Source organism: Oncorhynchus clarkii, chromosome 13 (genome assembly GCF_045791955.1).
Source record: "Oncorhynchus clarkii lewisi isolate Uvic-CL-2024 chromosome 13, UVic_Ocla_1.0, whole genome shotgun sequence".
NCBI classification, from domain to species: domain Eukaryota; kingdom Metazoa; phylum Chordata; class Actinopteri; order Salmoniformes; family Salmonidae; genus Oncorhynchus; species Oncorhynchus clarkii.
In genome coordinates, this window is record NC_092159.1 from 33,396,818 (window position 1) to 33,416,281 (window position 19,464).

General features: G+C 43.8%; 2 protein-coding genes across 2 annotated transcripts; both read right to left on the bottom strand.

Moving 5' to 3' along the window:
• Positions 1-83: 83 nt before the first annotated feature.
• Positions 84-10,223, bottom strand: LOC139364559 (solute carrier family 25 member 17). The gene is made up of 9 exons (XM_071101393.1): positions 9,719-10,223; positions 9,446-9,506; positions 9,264-9,330; positions 8,989-9,140; positions 6,278-6,394; positions 5,901-6,049; positions 4,848-4,943; positions 1,919-2,004; positions 84-1,117 (listed from the first exon to the last, which is right to left on the bottom strand). Exons 1-9 carry the CDS (start codon positions 9,791-9,793, stop codon positions 967-969), a joined length of 954 nt encoding a protein of 317 aa, XP_070957494.1. The 5' UTR covers positions 9,794-10,223; the 3' UTR covers positions 84-966.
• Positions 10,224-15,592: 5,369 nt separating this feature from the next.
• Positions 15,593-18,379, bottom strand: LOC139423546 (uncharacterized). Its single transcript, XM_071175143.1, has 4 exons — positions 17,865-18,379; positions 17,479-17,556; positions 16,927-17,201; positions 15,593-16,324 (listed from the first exon to the last, which is right to left on the bottom strand). Exons 1-4 carry the CDS (start codon positions 18,076-18,078, stop codon positions 15,593-15,595), a joined length of 1,299 nt encoding a protein of 432 aa, XP_071031244.1. The 5' UTR covers positions 18,079-18,379.
• Positions 18,380-19,464: the final 1,085 nt, after the last annotated feature.

Sequence of the window (19,464 nt, forward strand, 5' to 3'; positions counted from 1 at the left end):
TATTTAACCTGGTCCCAGGCTCTCTTCTCTCTGAGAGAGCTGGCTGAAGGAGATGAAAGCATATGGTCAAAAAAGCTAAAATGTACTTATTTGAGCAGCAAGATTTTATTTCTATCAACCTTTCTGAGAATCTGAAATGTTGGTGAATTATCCATCCATCTTATTGGACAAAAATGCATTTAAAATACATCCCGTAATTATTCAACACGTTTGTCAGAGAGCCAATTAATGACAGAATGAAAACATTTCCCAGTGATTTGACAAGAGCAACAATGCATCACAAAATAGCTGCTTAACTAAATCCACAAATTAATCTTAGAACATTGAAAAGTACAAAACAATGAGATCCACAGGAGTCTGAGGAACAAGTGGTGTCTACTTCCACAAAATTGGCAGTTCTAGAAAAATAAATAGACAAAAAACCTGGGACAAGGAGAGCTCAGCCATGGCTAGAAGGGATCAAGCTTTTGTAAAATTAACGTCAGATTTGGTTTTTCATAGCAGGTTAGGAGAATTTACGTAGCAGGTTAGGATAATTAGGCTAAGGTTATGAAAAGGGTTATTCATGTTCATTTTGTGGTATTGAGCTAGCGCCCAATTGACTGCCATTCACTCCTTGAAGGAGAGCTCTCCTTGTCCCAGAATCGCCCAGAATGCACCGTGTGAGTCTACTGGGTGAAGCGTTATACATTCCTACATTCATTGCCCAATGGGACTCCCATTTCATCCTTTCTCTAATATCTCTGGTACAGTCTCAGCTGGTCTCAGTTCGATTCCTTCCCCTCCCTTTGCCCCTAACCATTTCACGCTTGCATGTCTGTAAGGTGGAAGAAATATGGTGGAAGATTTACCCCTACTGCTTATACCGACCCAAAAGATAAAGATACATGCCAACATTGAGGGGTTATGACCAAGGGGAGACATATGGCAACAATATGGGATCAGATGTCTGATGTCACAGACAGGCTAGTGGCTGGAAGCAGGCCTCTTCACTCCCATGACACTGAAGGTGCTGCTGGCTATCTTCTCGTAGAGCAGGAACATGAGGGCAGCGGTCAGGACGGTCTGCAGGAGTTTAGCTTCCAGGCCTTTGAACAGGCCCAGCATGCCATACTTCCTATGGGTGGGGGAAAGCATCAAAAAACATAATATGTAGGCAGTGGTAGAAAAAGTACTCAGTAGTCATACCTTAATAGAAAATGACTCAAGTCACCCAGTAAAATACTACTTGAGTAAAAGTCTAAAAGTATTTGGTTTTAAATATACTTAAGTATCAAAAGTAAATATAATTGCTAAAATGTACTCAAGTGTCTAAAGTAACCGTATAAATAATTTCAACTTCCTTATAATTAAGCAAACCAGACAGCACAACTTTTATTTTTATTGACAGATAGCCAGGGGCAAACTCCCAACAATTTACAAATGAAGCATGTGTTTAGTGAGTTCGCCAGATCAGAGGCAGTAGGGATGACCAGGGATGTTCTCTTGTCAAAATGTAACGAGTACTTTGGGTGTCAGGGAAAATGTATGGAGTAAAAAGTACATTATTGTCTTCAGGAATGTAGTAAAGTAAAAGTTGTCAAAAATATAAATAGTAAAATACAGATACCCCAAAAAACTTTAAAGTATTTTTACTTAAGTACTTTACGCCACTGTATGTAGGAGATGAACGCATTGGCTGCGATCCAGGTAGTCTTAATTGCAATGGTGCTGCATAGATGATCAGCTCTCACAACTCCTGGAGAAGTGTTTGACATCTCAAGAAACACATTAATATGGTATAGCAATCCTCGGAGATGCACAGCACGAAGGCAATAAAGACAATCTGGAACACAACCACTGACTTTAAGTCTGGGTGTGGTACCAGTCATGGTGCTTTTGAAATAAGGTAGGCAGGTGTGTGCGTGTGTGGACCAACCTCACTCTATTGATCAGCAGATACATCACACTTCTCAGGCTGTTCAGCAATGGTGATCTGTCTGTGTGCTGCTTGTGTTGACCAAACTGAGAACGAGATGCAGACAACGAGCAGTGAAATTAGCACCCAGAGCTTATTCCACTGGAATAACACTAAACATTGGGATAACCCAATGTTCAGAGCAGAGCACTAAAACGCAACATCCACACTGGCAGGCAAACATATACACAATCACATTATAGACAGACAACCCTCATGAAAAAGTACTACAGAATTACTACACAAAACCTATTTGTGCATTAGTGGCAATGTAGAGACTTGAAGGGATTGTGTAGTTTACACACTACTCAAGATACACAAGTATGGTTTTGTAGTGGTCAGTAGGAAAACAGTAGTGTTTCTAGTAGTAATCAGGTAGAGATTTTTACTACTTGATGTTGGTAGCTGAGGTGTTTGCTAGCACCGTTGAAATGTAGCCCGTTTTTGTTATGCTAGTTAATAAGTAGGTGTTCGTATGCAAATGTACAGTAAGTTCATATTGGTATACTTACCTCCTTTGACCTGTTGCCAAGGAGGCCCTCGACATAAGACTGGAGGCCATTGTTGGTAAGGTTAATATTGCTTATCAAATATTTATTTGTCTTATGTGACTTCTGTTAGCAGTGGATTGATAATGTCTTATAATTGTTTGTTTCTTGTACTTGTCTTTATACTCTAAATACAGATAAGGCTTTAAAAGGATTAAAAGTGTAAATACAGTGCCTTGCGAAAGTATTCGGCCCCCTTGAACTTTGCGACCTTTTGCCACATTTCAGGCTTCAAACAAAGATATAAAACTGTATTTTTTTGTGAAGAATCAACAAGTGGGACACAATCATGAAGTGGAACGACATTTATTGGATATTTCAAACAAATCAAAAACAGAAAAATTGGGCGTGCAAAATTATTCAGCCCCTTTACTTTCAGTGCAGCAAACTCTCTCCAGAAGTTCAGTGAGGATCTCTGAATGATCCAATGTTGACCTAAATGACTAATGATGATGATAAATACAATCCACCTGTGTGTAATCAAGTCTCCGTATAAATGCACCTGCACTGTGATAGTCTCAGAGGTCCGTTAAAAGCGCAGAGAGCATCATGAAGAACAAGGAACACACCAGGCAGGTCCGAGATACTGTTGTGAAGAAGTTTAAAGCCGGATTTGGATACAAAAAGATTTCCCAAGCTTTAAACATCCCAAGGAGCACTGTGCAAGCGATAATATTGAAATGGAAGGAGTATCAGACCACTGCAAATCTACCAAGACCTGGCCGTCCCTCTAAACCTTCAGCTCATACAAGGAGAAGACTGATCAGAGATGCAGCCAAGAGGCCCATGATCACTCTGGATGAACTGCAGAGATCTACAGCTGAGGTGGGAGACTCTGTCCATAGGACAACAATCAGTCGTATATTGCACAAATCTGGCCTTTATGGAAGAGTGGCAAGAAGAAAGCCATTTCTTAAAGATATCCATAAAAAGTGTTGTTTAAAGTTTGCCACAAGCCACCTGGGAGACACACCAAACATGTGGAAGAAGGTGCTCTGGTCAGATGAAACCAAAATTGAACTTTTTGGCAACAATGCAAAACGTTATGTTTGGCGTAAAAGCAACACAGCTGAACACACCATCCCCACTGTCAAACATGGTGGTGGCAGCATTATGGTTTGGGCCTGCTTTTCTTCAGCAGGGACAGGGAAGATGGTTAAAATTGATGGGAAGATGGATGGAGCCAAATACAGGACCATTCTGGAAGAAAACCTGATGGAGTCTGCAAAAGACCTGAGACTGGGACGGAGATTTGTCTTCCAACAAGACAATGATCCAAAACATAAAGCAAAATCTACAATGGAATGGTTCAAAAATAAACATATCCAGGTGTTAGAATGGCCAAGTCAAAGTCCAGACCTGAATCCAATCGAGAATCTGTGGAAAGAACTGAAAACTGCTGTTCACAAATGCTCTCCATCCAACCTCACTGAGCTCGAGCTGTTTTGCAAGGAGGAATGGGAAAAAAAATTTGTCTCTCGATGTGCAAAACTGATAGAGACATACCCCAAGCGACTTACAGCTGTAATCGCAGCAAAAGGTGGCGCTACAAAGTATTAACTTAAGGGGGCTGAATAATTTTGCACGCCCAATTGTTCAGTTTTTGATTTGTTAAAAAAGTTTGAAATATCCAATAAATGTCGTTCCACGTCATGATTGTGTCCCACTTGTTGTTGATTCTTCACAAAAAAATACAGTTTTATATCTTTATGTTTGAAGCCTGAAATGTGGCAAAAGGTCGCAAAGTTCAAGGGGGCCGAATACTTTCGCAAGGCACTGTATATAATAATTTTTCTATTACATTTGTATAAATGTATTATTTCTTGTTATATGAACTACAGTTAAACTCAAGGAAATAACATGCGCACTAGTGTAGTAGTGACACAGAGTGAAACAAGGAGATGTCAATAGTGATTTTGAATAGGCAAACAGTAGTAAATGTGTCAGTTTTCAATAGTCATTCAAAAGGGTTTAATGTAGGAAATGAAAAGGTATCAAGAGCAAATCATTACTGACAACACTACACACACAATGTGTAGGCATTATGTACTAAAATAGTGAACATGTAGGAATTGTGGTAGAATGTGTAGGTTTTAAGTAGTAGATACCCAAAAGCTCAGTAGTTGCACAGTAACTAGAAAATATGTAGCGTTCACAAGTCTTGAAACGTCCCAATTTATCACTCATTACTACTTACATCACTACTGATTTACTACACATCTCAATTAGTAAAACCCAGTAGGCTTATGTAGTGCTTGGGTAGTAGTGACTCAGTAATACTTTTTCATGAGGAACATTCTCACAATCACACGCACGCACACCCACCCACATACTGTTCTTACCCTCAGGATGGACTGTACAGTCTGTAGTGGATATGTGAATGTGGTGGCCACTGCTTTGGCTACAGCACCAATCAGAAATATCTCCAGAGACAACAGCTAGAGAAATGGACAGACAACAGTATCAGGATCAGTTAGTTCCAGTTTAAATAGGGTTGGGCAGGTATATGATAATACAGAATACCAGGGTATTTTTATATATTGGAGGTATGACTTCCAATACAATGGAAACGTTTGTTAATAAATGTCAATATTTGTACTTTTTAAAATCAATATTTTCAATCAAAGTGTGTACTGATGCTTATTTATTAAACCCTCTTAGGCCTCACTCCCCCCTATCTGAGATACTGCAGCCCTCATCCTCTACATACAACACCTGTTCTGCCAGTCACATTCTGTTAAAAGGACCCCAAAATACACATCCCTGGGTTGCTCCTCTTTTCAGTTCGCTGCAGCTAGCGACTGGAACAAGCTGCAAAAAACACTCAAACTGGACCGTTTTATCTCCATCTCTTCATTCAAAGACTCAATCATGGACACTCACTGACAGTTGTGGCTGCTTCGCGTGATGTATTGTTGTCTCTGCCTTCTTGTCCTTTGTGCTGTTGTCTGTGCAAAATGTTTGTAACATGTTTTGTCCTGCTACCATGTTGTGCTGCTGCCATGTTGTGTTGCTACCATGCTATGTTGTCGTCTTAGGTCTCTCTTTATGTAGTGTTGTGGTGTCCCTCTTGTCGTGATGTGTGTTTTGTCCTAAATTTGTATTTTATTTTGAATCCCTGCCTCTGTCCCCACAGGAGGCCTTTTGCCTTCTGGTAATCCGTCATTGTAAATAAAAATTTGTTCTTAACTTACTTGTCTAGTTAAATAAAGGTTAAATAAAAAAAATGTAATAAAAAGTACCGGTAGAAAAATAAAGCTAATGATTCCACTTTGCTTTTCAGTTATACCATTTTTTGTTAGTGAGGGAGGACTACAGGGCTTTTTCCCATCAATGAGAATTAAATCTAATTGATAATTCTGCCCAGTCTGAAGTACATCCCCCCCTCCCATTACCTCTCTGTGAACCAAGCTTCTCAGCTGCCTCTTCAGGCCCTCATAGATCATGAACTGGACAGCCGGGTTGAGCACCAGCAGGAGAGAGGGGAATGTCCCGTTCCACAGGGCCCCCACCCCTTCGTCCTCAATGATCTGCACAAAGGCATCTGAGAGGAGAAGAGAGGGATACTGTTTAACCTAGAGACAATCTGACATAGTGACAAAGAAACCAGACTAGGAAAACAGTAGTACAATGTGTGTTTTCATGTGTGTGTGAAATAAAAAGAGAGAGAAAGACAGAGGGAATGTGTATGTGCGCGATACTTCAGTGAAAGAAAGAATGACACATCTACAACTTTATCCGTTTCCAACACGCATACTGCTGCTGCCTTTACCCATGATGCCTGAGTAGTTAGTGGGACGGATGTCTGCATTGCGAAACTTTGCTCCTTGAAGCTTGAGTCGTGTGTTGACCACCCACAGCGGAGTGGTCACAAGCACGTTCACTACACCTGCACACACAGAGAGAGAAACAGAGAAACCGAGAGAGAGCTTGGACTCATTCATTGACACTAAGTGTTAATCAAATCAAACTTTGTCACATGCGCCGAATACAACAATTGTAGACCTTACAGTGAAATGCTTACTTACCAACGGTGCAGTTAAAAAAAAAAAGAGTTAAGAATAATATTTACCAAATAAACTAAAGTAAAAAATAAAAAGTAACACAAAATAACAATAACGAGGCTATATACAGGGGGTACCGGTACCGAGTCAATGTGCAGGGGTACAGGTTAGTCTAGCAGCAGTGTCAATGTAAAGAGTCTGGTGGCCATTTGATTAATTGTTCAGCAGTCTTATGGCTTGGGGGTAGAAGCTGTTAAGGATCCTTTTGGCCCTAGACTTGGCGCCCCGGTACTGCTTGCCGTGCGGTAGCAGAGAAAACAGTCTATGACTTGGGTGACTGGAGTCTGACAATTTTTGGGGCTCTGACACACCTAGTATATAGGTCCTGGATGGCAGGAAGCTTGGCCCCAGTGATGTACTGGGCCGTACACTACCCTCTGTAGCGCCTTGCGGTCAGATGACGAGCAGTTGCCATACCAGGTGGTGATGCAACCGGTCAGGATGCTCTCGATGGTGCAGTTGGAGAACTTTTTGATCATCCGGGACCCATGGAAAATCTTTTCAGTCTCCTGAGGGGGAAAAGCTGTTGTCGTGCCCTCTTCACAACTGTCTTGTTGTATTTGGACCATGATAATTTGTTGGTGGACACTCCACTACAGCCCCGTCAATGTTAGTGGGGGCCTGTTCGGCCCACCTTTTCCTGTAGCCCATGATCAGCTCCTTTGTCTTGCTCACATTGCGGGAGAGGTTGTTGTCCTGGCAGTGTCTCTGGCCTCCTCCCTATAGGCTGTCTCATCGTTGTCGGTGACCAGGCCTACCACTGTTGTGTCGTCAGCAAACTTAATGACGGTGTTGGAGTCATGTTTGGCCATGCAGTCATGGGTGAACAGGTACCAGGAGGGCACTAAGTACACACCCCTGAGGGGCCCCAGTGTTGCGGATCAGCGTGGCAGACGTGTTGTTGCCTACCCTTACCACCTGGGGACGGCCCATCAGGAAGTCCAGGATCCAGTTGCAGAGGGAGGTGTTCAGTCCCAGGGTCCTTAGCTTAGTGATAAGCTTTGTGGGCACTATGGTGTTGAACACTGAGCTGTAGTCAATGAACAGCATTCTCACATAGGTGTTTCTTTTGTCCAGGTTGGAAAGGGCAGTGTGGAGTGCGATTGAGACTGCGTCATCTGTGGATCTGTAGGGGCGGTATGCGAATTGGAGTGGGTCTAGGGTATCCGGGAGGATATTGTTGATGTGAGCTATGACCAGCATTTCAAAGCACTTCATGGCTACAGATGTGAGTTCTATGGGGCGATAGTCATTTAGACAGGTTACCTTAGAGTTCTTCGGCACAGGGACTATGGTGGTCTGATTGAAGATACGTAGGTTTTACAGACTGGGTCAGGGAGAGGTTGAAAATGTCAGTGAAGACACTTGCCAGCTGGTCAATGCATGCTCGGAGTACGCACCGGATGGCCTTGGGAATGTTAACCCGTTTAAAGTGCTACGGGGCAGTAATCATTTAGGCATGTTAACTTCACTTCCTTTGGCACAGGGACTATGGTGGTCTGCTTGAAATATGTAGATATTACAGACTCGGTCGAGGAGAGGTTGAAAATGTCAGTGAAGACACTTGCCAGTTGGCCCACGTATGCTTTGAGTAAATGTCCTGGTAGTCCGTCTGGCCCGCGGCTTTGTGAATGTTGACCTGTTTAAAAGGCCTTGCACACATCGGCTACCGAGAGCATTATCACACAGTCGTCCAGAACAGCTGGTGCTCTCATGCATGCTTCAGTGTTGCTTGCCTCAAAACGAGCATAAAAGGGATTTAGCTTGCTTGGTAGGCTCACGTCACTGGGCAGCTCGCGTCTGGCTTTCCCTTTGTAGTCCGTAATAGTTTTCAAGCAATGCCACATCCGACGAGCGTCAGAGCCGGTGTAGTAGGATTCAATCTTAATCCTGTATTGACGCTTTGCTTGTTTGATGGTTAGCCTGAGGGCATAGCGGGATTTCTTATATGCTATGTATATGTATATATATATATGGATTAGTGTCTCGCTCCTTGAAAGCGGCAGCTCTAGCCTTTAGCTCGATGCAGATGTTGCCTGTAATCCATGGCTTCTGGTTGGGATATGTATGTATGGTCACTGTGGAGACGACGTCGTCGATGCACTTATTGATGAAGCCGATGGCTGAGGTGGTAAACTCATCAATGCCATTAGATGAATCCTGGAACATATTCCAGTCTGTGTTAGCAAAACAGTCCTGTAGCGTAGCATCCGCATCATCTGACCACCTCCGTATTGAGCGAGTCACTGGTACTTCCTGCTTTAGTTTTAGCTTGTAAGTGGGAATCAGGAGGATAGAATTTGTCAGATTTGCTAAATGGAGGGCAGGGGAAGAGCTTTGTATGCATCTCTGTGTGTGGAGTAAAGGGGTAACTTGGTAAGTTAGCTAATATCAGCATCTGGGTCTTATGTAGGCCTACCTGCAGCAATGCCCATTAGCAGGTCTCTGCTTGGAGTTGACTTGTGTCCCCGGAGCCAGCTGGCTCTCAGGCTGTGGAAGCAGTAGAAGTAGACGAAGTTGGAACAGCAGAGACTGCAGATCACTGGGAGCCAGCCCCTGTAGGGCGCCAGCCTGCAGAGGACAGGCAGGGGGACAGACACAACCTCGGGTGATTCTGTTCAAATAAATAAAAACTGCTAAAAGAGCAGAGAGAGAAAGCAGAGTGAGGGAAAGACAGAGCTCTTGTTTACTCACAACCCTTCTTCCTTGACAATCTCTGACAGAATGGCAGGAGTGGACCTTGCTTTCCTCTTCTCATCCACTATAGAAAAGGAGGAACAGAGAGAAGAATAGACATGAGACTTGCACAGAGATATCTTATGTCCTCTATTCAGTTTTGCACAAAGGCGTAAAGATATAGAGGTAGCTAGCCTTACCTTGCAGCCGTAGTCTTGCAGTGTCAAGTGGGAAGAAAACGGTCATTGCAGTCACACTCCCCTAAAAACATATAATCCTATACTGTCAAATGTAGGGTCTTCAAATGTGAACATTTGCTGATATCAGGCTAACCTTATTTATAGGGGATGCCGGTTTGGCAGTAATGGCCTGTCAGATAGCAATGTAAAGAAAAAAATACTGCCCCTTCTTTTCATGTATTTCAATAACCTACTGTTAAAAAAAGGCAATGCACATGAACAAAGTTTACTTACCGCTGCTCCTGCCATTGCATGCACCAAGCTTTCGTACGAGAAAACTTCAGCAAATCGAAAGGCTTCAGTGCTCATTTTGATTGCGGTAGATACAAATGTAAACTTGACAGTTTTGCTTGCAGTCCACTATGCACAATAGTTAGGGAATAGATATAGTTTTTTTCCCCCCAGTTCATTCCAGAAAACAACAACGCAGCTGAACTCTTGTGATTGCTTCTCATAGACGTTAACCCAGAATGCGCTTCTCGCTCGTTTTACATCCAGGTCGTTCGTATAGCCAATGGTAGATAGAGTCCCCTTTCCCAATAAGGTGATTGGGCAATAGGTGATTCCGCTTGTTCATTTGATTGGCTTTTCCTTTTGTCATTCAAACAAATGAAACAGCAGGTTTGCGTTCAGTATGGTTTTAAGTTCTGGAACGCTCAATTGAACGGAAACGGTGCTGGACTGAATGATCAGGTGAAGAACGCGGATGGGTTTGTGTCATACTGTACTGTATTTGGTTGGGGAACGCCGTCCGCACTGTCCTTTAAAAACACTCAATACTTCAAGCCACACCCACCAAACGTACCTCAAAGTCTGCTCAAGAACGTTGTGGGTAAACGTGTCGTTCAGTACAAACCGTTCCGCAACGTAGAAAACGTTCAAGGGAACTGAACGCATCTCAGGCCTGTCCAAAGAAACGGTACTGCAGATAGAACAATGTGTTAGTTATTCTAGGCTGACGAGGGGAGGAAGGCTCATGTCTGTAATGGAGCAAATGTAATGGCATCAAACACGTGCAACCACGTGTTTGATACCACTCAATTCATATTCCATTAATTCCGCTACCAGCCACCAATCTCCTGTGGTTTGGAGTTACTTTTCTCTAAAATCTTTGGCTTGGTGCTTCTCCCACAATGTTTTTCGGTCGTCACAGTTACCACACCAGTCATAAACTTCGCCTATTTCTAAAATAAAGATTCTTAAAATGTGATTTTAAACATAACACTTTTTATTTGTTTATAAAAAAATGTATTTAACTAGGGAAGTCAGTTAAGAACAAATGCTTATTTACAATGATGGCCTACCCCAGCCAAACCCTCCCCTGGACCAATTCTATGTTGCCCTATGGGATTCCCGATCATGGCCAGTTGTGATACAGCCCGGGATCGATCCAGGGTCTGTAGTAACGCCTCTAGCATTGTGATGCAATGCCTTATACCACTGCGCCACTCGGGAAGCCTAACACTTAACTTTATGGCTAACCCTAACCTTGAATTAAGACCAAAAAGCACATTTAGGTTTTCATATTTTTTTTTAATGAAAGCCAATTTTGACATTGTGACTGTGCTATCTAGTGGAAACCATGTTTTCATAGTCTTGTTCATTCTCATTCTGTGTTCTGAATTCTAAACTTCTAAAATGTGATCCTTTCCAGAAAAGGGTATATTGTTTTGTGTTTTTAAATATTAAAGTTCACTACAAAATGTGCTTTCTGCAGCGAGAGAAAGAGAGCGGCCAGACCCACCACTACCAATAAGGCCCCTACAAACGCCCTCAGACATCCCATGATGCTCCAGCATCTTTCCCCCTCCTCCTGTTTTTCTTAGCGAAAGGTGAAACCAGTATCTGGTTATCTGATATCCCACACCCTCATTCGTGGATCAGTTTCTTCAGTCTGTCTCATGTGGACCACTGAAGGTGCCTCTTCTAAGGAGATCCCTCTCCATCACTGGGGTACTGGTTGCATCTATAGGTCAGAGAACCACAATGGAAATAAGTCAATATTTTTGTGTCATTCTCAATTATTTGATTTATGCACCTTGGCTTTACAGTATGTGTTTTCTAAATTATTTTTACAAGCTGGGAAAACTACAAACACACATTTAGTAAACATTGCTCTCATTTAAGATATTCTTTGTCAAACAATTCACTTTACTGTTGCTACAGGCGCTGTTCTCTAAGGTTGTTAGCCTGCCATCAGAGTGTCTGCATCTGCCTCGGTCTGAATCGGCCTCATAACATGCTGCCTGACAATCAAACAGTTGAGATGACCGTGTCTGTTTTGGGAGTTACTGGTTGGACCAGATGCCAGACTAGTGAGTATAAGTTTCACCTACTATTTCACCATCCTTATCCATCTGTGTAGGCCTTAAATGGTGGTTTCCACTCGCCACACCGGTTTCTCCAACAGTAAATGCTGCAACCAAATGCTGTTATTGTAAATTACTTTGATTATCATGATCAATCATTAATTAATAAACCATTTAATCAAAATTGTTATTCCATTGTAAATTCTACAACAATCAATCTTACCTCCCTCACTAGCTTTAAGCACCAGCTGTCAGAGCAGCTCACAGATCACTGCACCTGTACATAGCTCATCTGTAAATAGCGCATCCAATCTACCTCAACCCCATACTGTATTTATTTATCTTGCTCCTTTGCACCCATGTCTCAACTTGCACATTCATCATCTGCACATCATACCATTCCAGTGTTTAATTGCTATATTGTAATTACTTTGCCACCATGGCCTATTTATTGCCTTTACCTCTCTTATCCTACCTTATTTGCACATGCTGTATATGATTTTCCTACTTTATTATTGACTATGTTTGTTTATTCCATGTGTAACTCTGTGTTGTTGTATGTGTCGAACTGCTTTGCTTCATCTTGGACAGGCCGCAGTTGCAAATGAGAACTTGTTCTCAACTAGCCTACCTGGTTAAATGAAGGTGAAAATATATATATATATATATATACACACATATATATATTTTAATTAACATTATCCGAGTCTGCATCCGAACCCTTTTGCTTACATTAGGCAAATTCAAATATGGACCTGAAACCAAGTTCCACTGCTAATTTTCATTCTTCCCCTCTAATCAGGGATCGATTTTGACCTGGGACACCAGGTGGGTTTTACTGCTAAGTAGCACAATATATAACGAAAAAGACTGCCACTTCGGTCGCATGCCGAGTCAGCCTCCCAGTCTCTCTCGGCCAGTCATGCAGTATGCCGATTACAGTGTCACGTCAGCTAGTCTCTGCAGAAGGGTTTCCACTAGATTATATAGCCACAAAGTAAACATTAATGAAAACAAAAATAAGCTTTTTGTCCTTAATTTAAGGTTAGGCATAATATTAGTAGTATGGTTAATGTTAGGTTTAAAATCCAATTTTAAGAAGATAAAGTCAAAAATAGGCAGGGTTTATCCATAATTATCGCTATAGAAGTTAGACAACCCTGCAGCAGGGCGATGACTGTCACTTCCCGTCCCTCTCGGCCAGTCTCTGCAGCAGGGCAATGCATATCGATTGCGCAACCAGGGGAGGAAAGACCTTGGACCATTGTTACTCTAACTTCCGCGACGCATATAAGGCCCTGCCCCGCCCCCCTTTCGGAAAAGCTGACCACGACTCCATTTTGTTGATCCCTGCCTACAGACAGAAACTAAAACAAGAGGCTCCCACGCTGAGGTCTGTCCAACGCTGGTCCGACCAAGCTGACTCCACACTCCAAGACTGCTTCCATCACGTGGACTGGGAGATGTTTCGTATTGCGTCAGATAACAACATTGACGAATACGCTGATTCGGTGTGCGAGTTCATTAGAACGTGCGTTGAAGATGTCGTTCCCATAGCAACGATTAAAACATTCCCTAACCAGAAACCGTGGATTGATGGCAGCATTCGTGTGAAACTGAAAGCGCGAACCACTGCTTTTAATCAGGGCAAGGTGTCTGGTAACATGACCGAATACAAACAGTGCAGCTATTCCCTCCGCAAGGCTATCAAACAAGCTAAGCGCCAGTACAGAGACAAAGTAGAATCTCAATTCAACGGCTCAGACACAAGAGGCATGTGGCAGGGTCTACAGTCAATCACGGACTACAGGAAGAAACCCAGCCCAGTCACGGACCAGGATGTCTTGCTCCCAGGCAGACTAAATAACTTTTTTGCCCGCTTTGAGGACAATACAGTGCCACTGACACGGCCTGCAACGAAAACATGCGGTCTCTCCTTCACTGCAGCCGAGGTGAGTAAGACATTTAAACGTGTTAACCCTCGCAAGGCTGCAGGCCCAGATGGCATCCCCAGCCGCGCCCTCAGAGCATGCGCAGACCAGCTGGCCGGTGTGTTTACGGACATATTCAATCAATCCCTATACCAGTCTGCTGTTCCCACATGCTTCAAGAGGGCCACCATTGTTCCTGTTCCCAAGAAAGCTAAGGTAACTGAGCTAAATGACTACCGCCCCGTAGCACTCACATCCGTCATCATGAAGTGCTTTGAGAGACTAGTCAAGGACCATATCACCTCCACCCTACCTGACACCCTAGACCCACTCCAATTTGCTTACCGCCCAAATAGGTCCACAGACGATGCAATCTCAACCACACTGCACACTGCCCTAACCCATCTGGACAAGAGGAATACCTATGTGAGAATGCTGTTCATCGACTACAGCTCGGCATTCAACACCATAGTACCCTCCAAGCTCGTCATCAAGCTCGAGACCCTGGGTCTCGACCCCGCCCTGTGCAACTGGGTACTGGACTTCCTGACGGGCCGCCCCCAGGTGGTGAGGGTAGGCAACAACATCTCCTCCCCGCTGATCCTCAACACTGGGGCCCCACAAGGTTGCGTTCTGAGCCCTCTCCTGTACTCCCTGTTCACCCACGACTGCGTGGCCACGCACGCCTCCAACTCAATCATCAAGTTTGCGGACGACACAACAGTGGTAGGCTTGATTACCAACAACGATGAGACGGCCTACAGGGAGGAGGTGAGGGCCCTCGGAGTGTGGTGTCAGGAAAACAACCTCACACTCAACGTCAACAAAACTAAGGAGATGATTGTGGACTTCAGGAAACAGCAGAGGGAACACCCCCCTATCCACATCGATGGAACAGTAGTGGAGAGGGTAGCAAGTTTTAAGTTCCTCGGCATACACATCACAGACAAACTGAATTGGTCCACTCACACAGACAGCATCGTGAAGAAGGCGCAGCAGCGCCTCTTCAACCTCAGGAGGCTGAAGAAATTCGGCTTGTCACCAAAAGCACTCACAAACTTCTACAGATGCACAATCGAGAGCATCCTGGCGGGCTGTATCACCGCCTGGTATGGCAACTGCACCGCCCTCAACCGTAAGGCTCTCCAGAGGGTAGTGAGGTCTGCACAACGCATCACCGGGGGCAAACTACCTGCCCTCCAGGACACCTACACCACCCGATGTCACAGGAAGGCCATAAAGATCATCAAGGACATCAACCACCCGAGCCACTGCCTGTTCACCCCGCTATCATCCAGAAGGCGAGGTCAGTACAGGTGCATCAAAGCTGGGACCGAGAGACTGAAAAACAGCTTCTATCTCAAGGCCATCAGACTGTTAAACAGCCACCACTAACACTGAGTGGCTGCTGCCAACACACTGACACTGACTCAACTCCAGCCACTTTAATAAATGGGAATTGATGGGAAATGATGTAAATATATCACTAGCCACTTTAAACAATGCTACCTTATATAAATGTTACTTACCCTACATTATTCATCTCATACGCATACGTATATACTGTACTCTATATCATCGACGGTATCCTTATGTAATACATGTATCACTAGCCACTTTATACTATACTATGCCACTTTGTTTACATACTCATCTCATTTGTACATACTGTACCCGATACCATCTACTGTATCTTGCCTATGCTGCTCTGTACCATCACTCATTCATATATCCTTATGTACATATTCTTTATCCCCTTACACTGTGTACAAGACAGTAGTTTTGGAATTGTTAGTTAGATTACTTGTTATTACTGCATTGTCGGAACTAGAAGCACAAGCATTTCGCTACACTCGCATTAACATCTGCTAACCATGTGTATGTGACAAATAAAATTTGATTTGATGATTTGATTTGACTGTGTCCTGTTTGGAGGAGAGCAGCTCCAGAGCTGTGGCCATCCTTCCCAGGGACTCTGCCATGCACACCTCCCTCCTCTCATACCTCCTCCCCTGGGCCTCTGCCCTGCTGCGACAGACCTGCTCCTCCTCAGCATGCCCTTCCTGCCTCCTCAGGAACTCCTGCAGCAGGGAGGTGCCTTCTCCTCGCTTCTGCTGCTGGACCAGAGGGGAGGTAATGGAGGAGCCCTTGGAGGTAGAGCAGGAGAAGCAACCACGCTTCTTTCTGCGGAGGTGCACGCGGCTGAGGTTGGAGGGGAAGTGACAGGAGGCAGGGGGCTGTGCGACCGGAGCAGGGGAGGGGTTTGGCTGTACAGGGTCTGTGTTATTAGCTATTCTGGGGGAGGGTGTGTCCAAAGGGTTGGGTAGAGGGAGGGAGGAGCAGACAGGGGTGGGGGGGGATCTGACAAAGGTGTAGAGAGGGAGGGTGGAGGGAACTGGTGTATGGAGTGGGAGGGAGGAGGGGACAAGGGTGAGTGTCCGAGTGCAGGCAGTGATGAGGTTGCCATGGGGAAGGAGAAGGGGCTTCTGCTCGGTTTTGGTGGTTTCCGTGGCGACGTTCACCTTAGGGATGCTGGTTACTAGGGTAGGGCTGCTAGTGGTCTCGGCACCGATGGTGTCACCAAGCATGGCATCCATCATCTTATGAGAGCGAGAGACACACAAAGAGAGATGGAATGTTGAGATAAGAGGGTCTTGTCAGCACCCTTGGGCAGCTTATAACAATCTTGTTTCTTACCTTCATAGTACACCCACAATGTCACTAGAATTGTTGAGCATTCACCAGTAGACCACTATGACCACAATAACAACATTTAACCAAATGAATAGACGGCTGCCTGAGAACGTCATGAAAATGATGCGTGAACAACGCAGGAGTAGAAGGCTGTGCGTTGCTGTGATCCTGAACAGCCAGACAGCTAGCAACAATGACAAGAAACTGCCATGTGGGGAATCGTAGGTGGCTTGTTTCAGTTAATTGTATCTTGTTCTTGATAGCATTTCTTGTTTGAAGGCGTTTTGACTTATACCACGTCTATGATAATATGTCTCAAATTTGCTAGCTAGCAGCACTGTCTGATGATATTCTCTTCACAATGTATTTGAGAGATAAAAAGTGCTTACTGTGCAAATGCATGCACGTTTTCAATAAACATTTGGAGACTAAATACAGTTTCAATAGAGCCACAAGCATTGGTTCTTGCTAAACACCACAAGTCTATTATTATAAAACAAACAAGTACCTCAAAGTACTCCCAGGAGGTTCTGGCCTGGCCGGTCTCCCTGCCTCTGTATTTGACCCTCTTATTGGTGACGATCAAGTTGTTCCACTTGCGGCGGATCTTCTCAACAGGGAGACAGTGACCCTGCTCCTCAAACTCCTTCTGCACGCTCTGGAAGAGCTGCGAACGCTCCCGGGTTCCGTACAGGCTCCAGCGGCACCCCACTGCTTCGATCAGGTACACGATGGCCTGGGAGGAGAACTCTGGGGAGGAGGTCGGGAGGGTCATGACTGGGGCTGAGGAGGAAAGGAGGGATGTTTAATAAGTACTGTAAGTCCAGAGGATCTGCTAAATTACCAAAATGTAAATCCTCTCATGACAGAGTTAACCATACTAATGTTATCAACCAGCTAGCCAGCATGCACAAGATATTTGGTTCTGGGTGCTGCAGATAAATGGTACATCTACAGTAGGTGCTTAGACCAGGAAATATAGGAAGGGGTAGTTGGATTCATTTTAGGATCCCTCTTTATTTTACTCCCCTCTATCTTTAATTGGGAAAATAGGACTCACCTGGAGCTATCTTTAAGATGGTTTTACCATCTGCAGAAGTGACGTTAGAGGAAAAGAAACAGTCAGCACTCACAGGATCTAGTGTACAGAAAGAAAGACGCAGATGCCACATGCAAAACAGCCAAAGAGCAAATATTTTTGCGATAGCTCATAATGTCAATACAATTCTGATATTTCATTATAGATTGCACTAATGTTTCTGAAGTGTGCAGACTTTTTCCTGTTTCTCCAGGTTTGCATTTTGCGTCCAGAACGTTCACTATTCAGCTCCGGGTGTGCGGTAGATTCCGCCTATTATCTAATAGTAGTTCTAAAGTAAAATATCCTGTGAGACAAGACCGGAAAATATGCCACGTCTGTCTGATTATACAGTACCAACAACTTACACAGTACTATGGGTTTGCTGGTCGTTTTAATTGCCAGCCGCCCATGCTGTGTTGAATACCCTGCATGGTCTTCTATTGGACCGCCTTCTCCCGGAGAAATATCGTGACGAGCTGCAGACTCGGAGCCTCTTTTGCCTGAAAGCAGCGGAGATGATTCGTCTTCTTCGTCAAAGGACTCGGAGTCTTCACTTTTCACAGTGATATTCAAAGACATTACCGCGTCTACCAAGCGCACTTTCTTGGCTATAGTATGGAATCGCTCGACCCCGTCTAAATATGCTACATATGTGGTTGTTTCTCTCAATGCTTATTCGAAGGAAAACGTTTTAGTCTCTCAATTAGATATAAAGAAGACCCAACATCAGCCACTATTGCAGTATTTGCATTCTCGGACCTGTGGCTTTACAACAAGATGAAGAGAAATGGCTGCGTAGTTTTCACCAGGTCTGCGCAACGCCAGGTCTGCGCAACTCTGCTACGCAGCTCTGGGCAGGGATTCGCTGCTGGCAATTATGGTGACGTGTACTAGCGTGCGCAGGCTCTGCACAGTGCAGAGACGCAACGCAGACGATGCCCAGGCTGCCCTGAAGAGGGCGCTGCTGCTCTGTCTGATGATATTCTCTTCACAATAAGCATTCTGGTAGGCTATGCACAGTCAAACAAGTAGACCTACATACAGTACGTTGTGCAATGTTTTAGAAAATCTTTGGTGACATCCTATGTGTTTTGTCTTTAAAAAAAAATAGATAGAATATTTCATATAATAAATATATTCAAATACAATGCTTTTTTTTGACACTGCAATATCATATGAACACTTCTGGGTTTAAGCATCATTTTTTAAAATATATATATTTTTCTTTTACAATTTGTTAACATAATCTCTCTAGTCTGAGTGGACAGCGGTAACTCCGAGGTTCAGCATCACTGGACAGCTGAGGTCTCAGAGAATCCAACTCTGTGGAGAATCCCTGGACATAAATCCAGTAAAGCTTAACCAGAAGTAAGACGTCTAGAGGCCTGGAAGGTAACAACTTACATGATAAGTTTGGAGAGTGACATTCACTGTATGAAATGCAATGTTATCACCATCATTCTATTTTAATGGTTATCACACACCAATTTTGGCTGCTAGAATGAATGAAAGGAATGAATAAAATGACTAGATAGATGACAGTGAATAATGTACATGCATGGAAAATAAGATGGGTACAACTTGGTGTACACGTCTGTATGAATGCTGTATAGAAAGACCAGGGCATGGTGAATATTCCCTGTTGTCTCATAGTGAGATAACAGTACAGACTTGATGAAGGCTCTACTGGCTATTGGATGTCGTTGGATGCTGAATGTACTCTTGAACTCTCTCTCAACTAGATCCTTCAATCCTTTGCCCATTTCACGGAACTCTGCATTATCCTTCAGAAAAAAAAGAGACACCGTTGTATAGAAGACATAATAAACAAGCTAGAAATGCAATGAACACAACTCATTTAGCCTGTGCTGTGTTAGTGTTATTCATGCATTAGCACAAGTAAAGTTGATTAGCATGTCCAACATTTTTTTTTCAAAATTTTAGCCCAGAGGTTTCACATTGGAT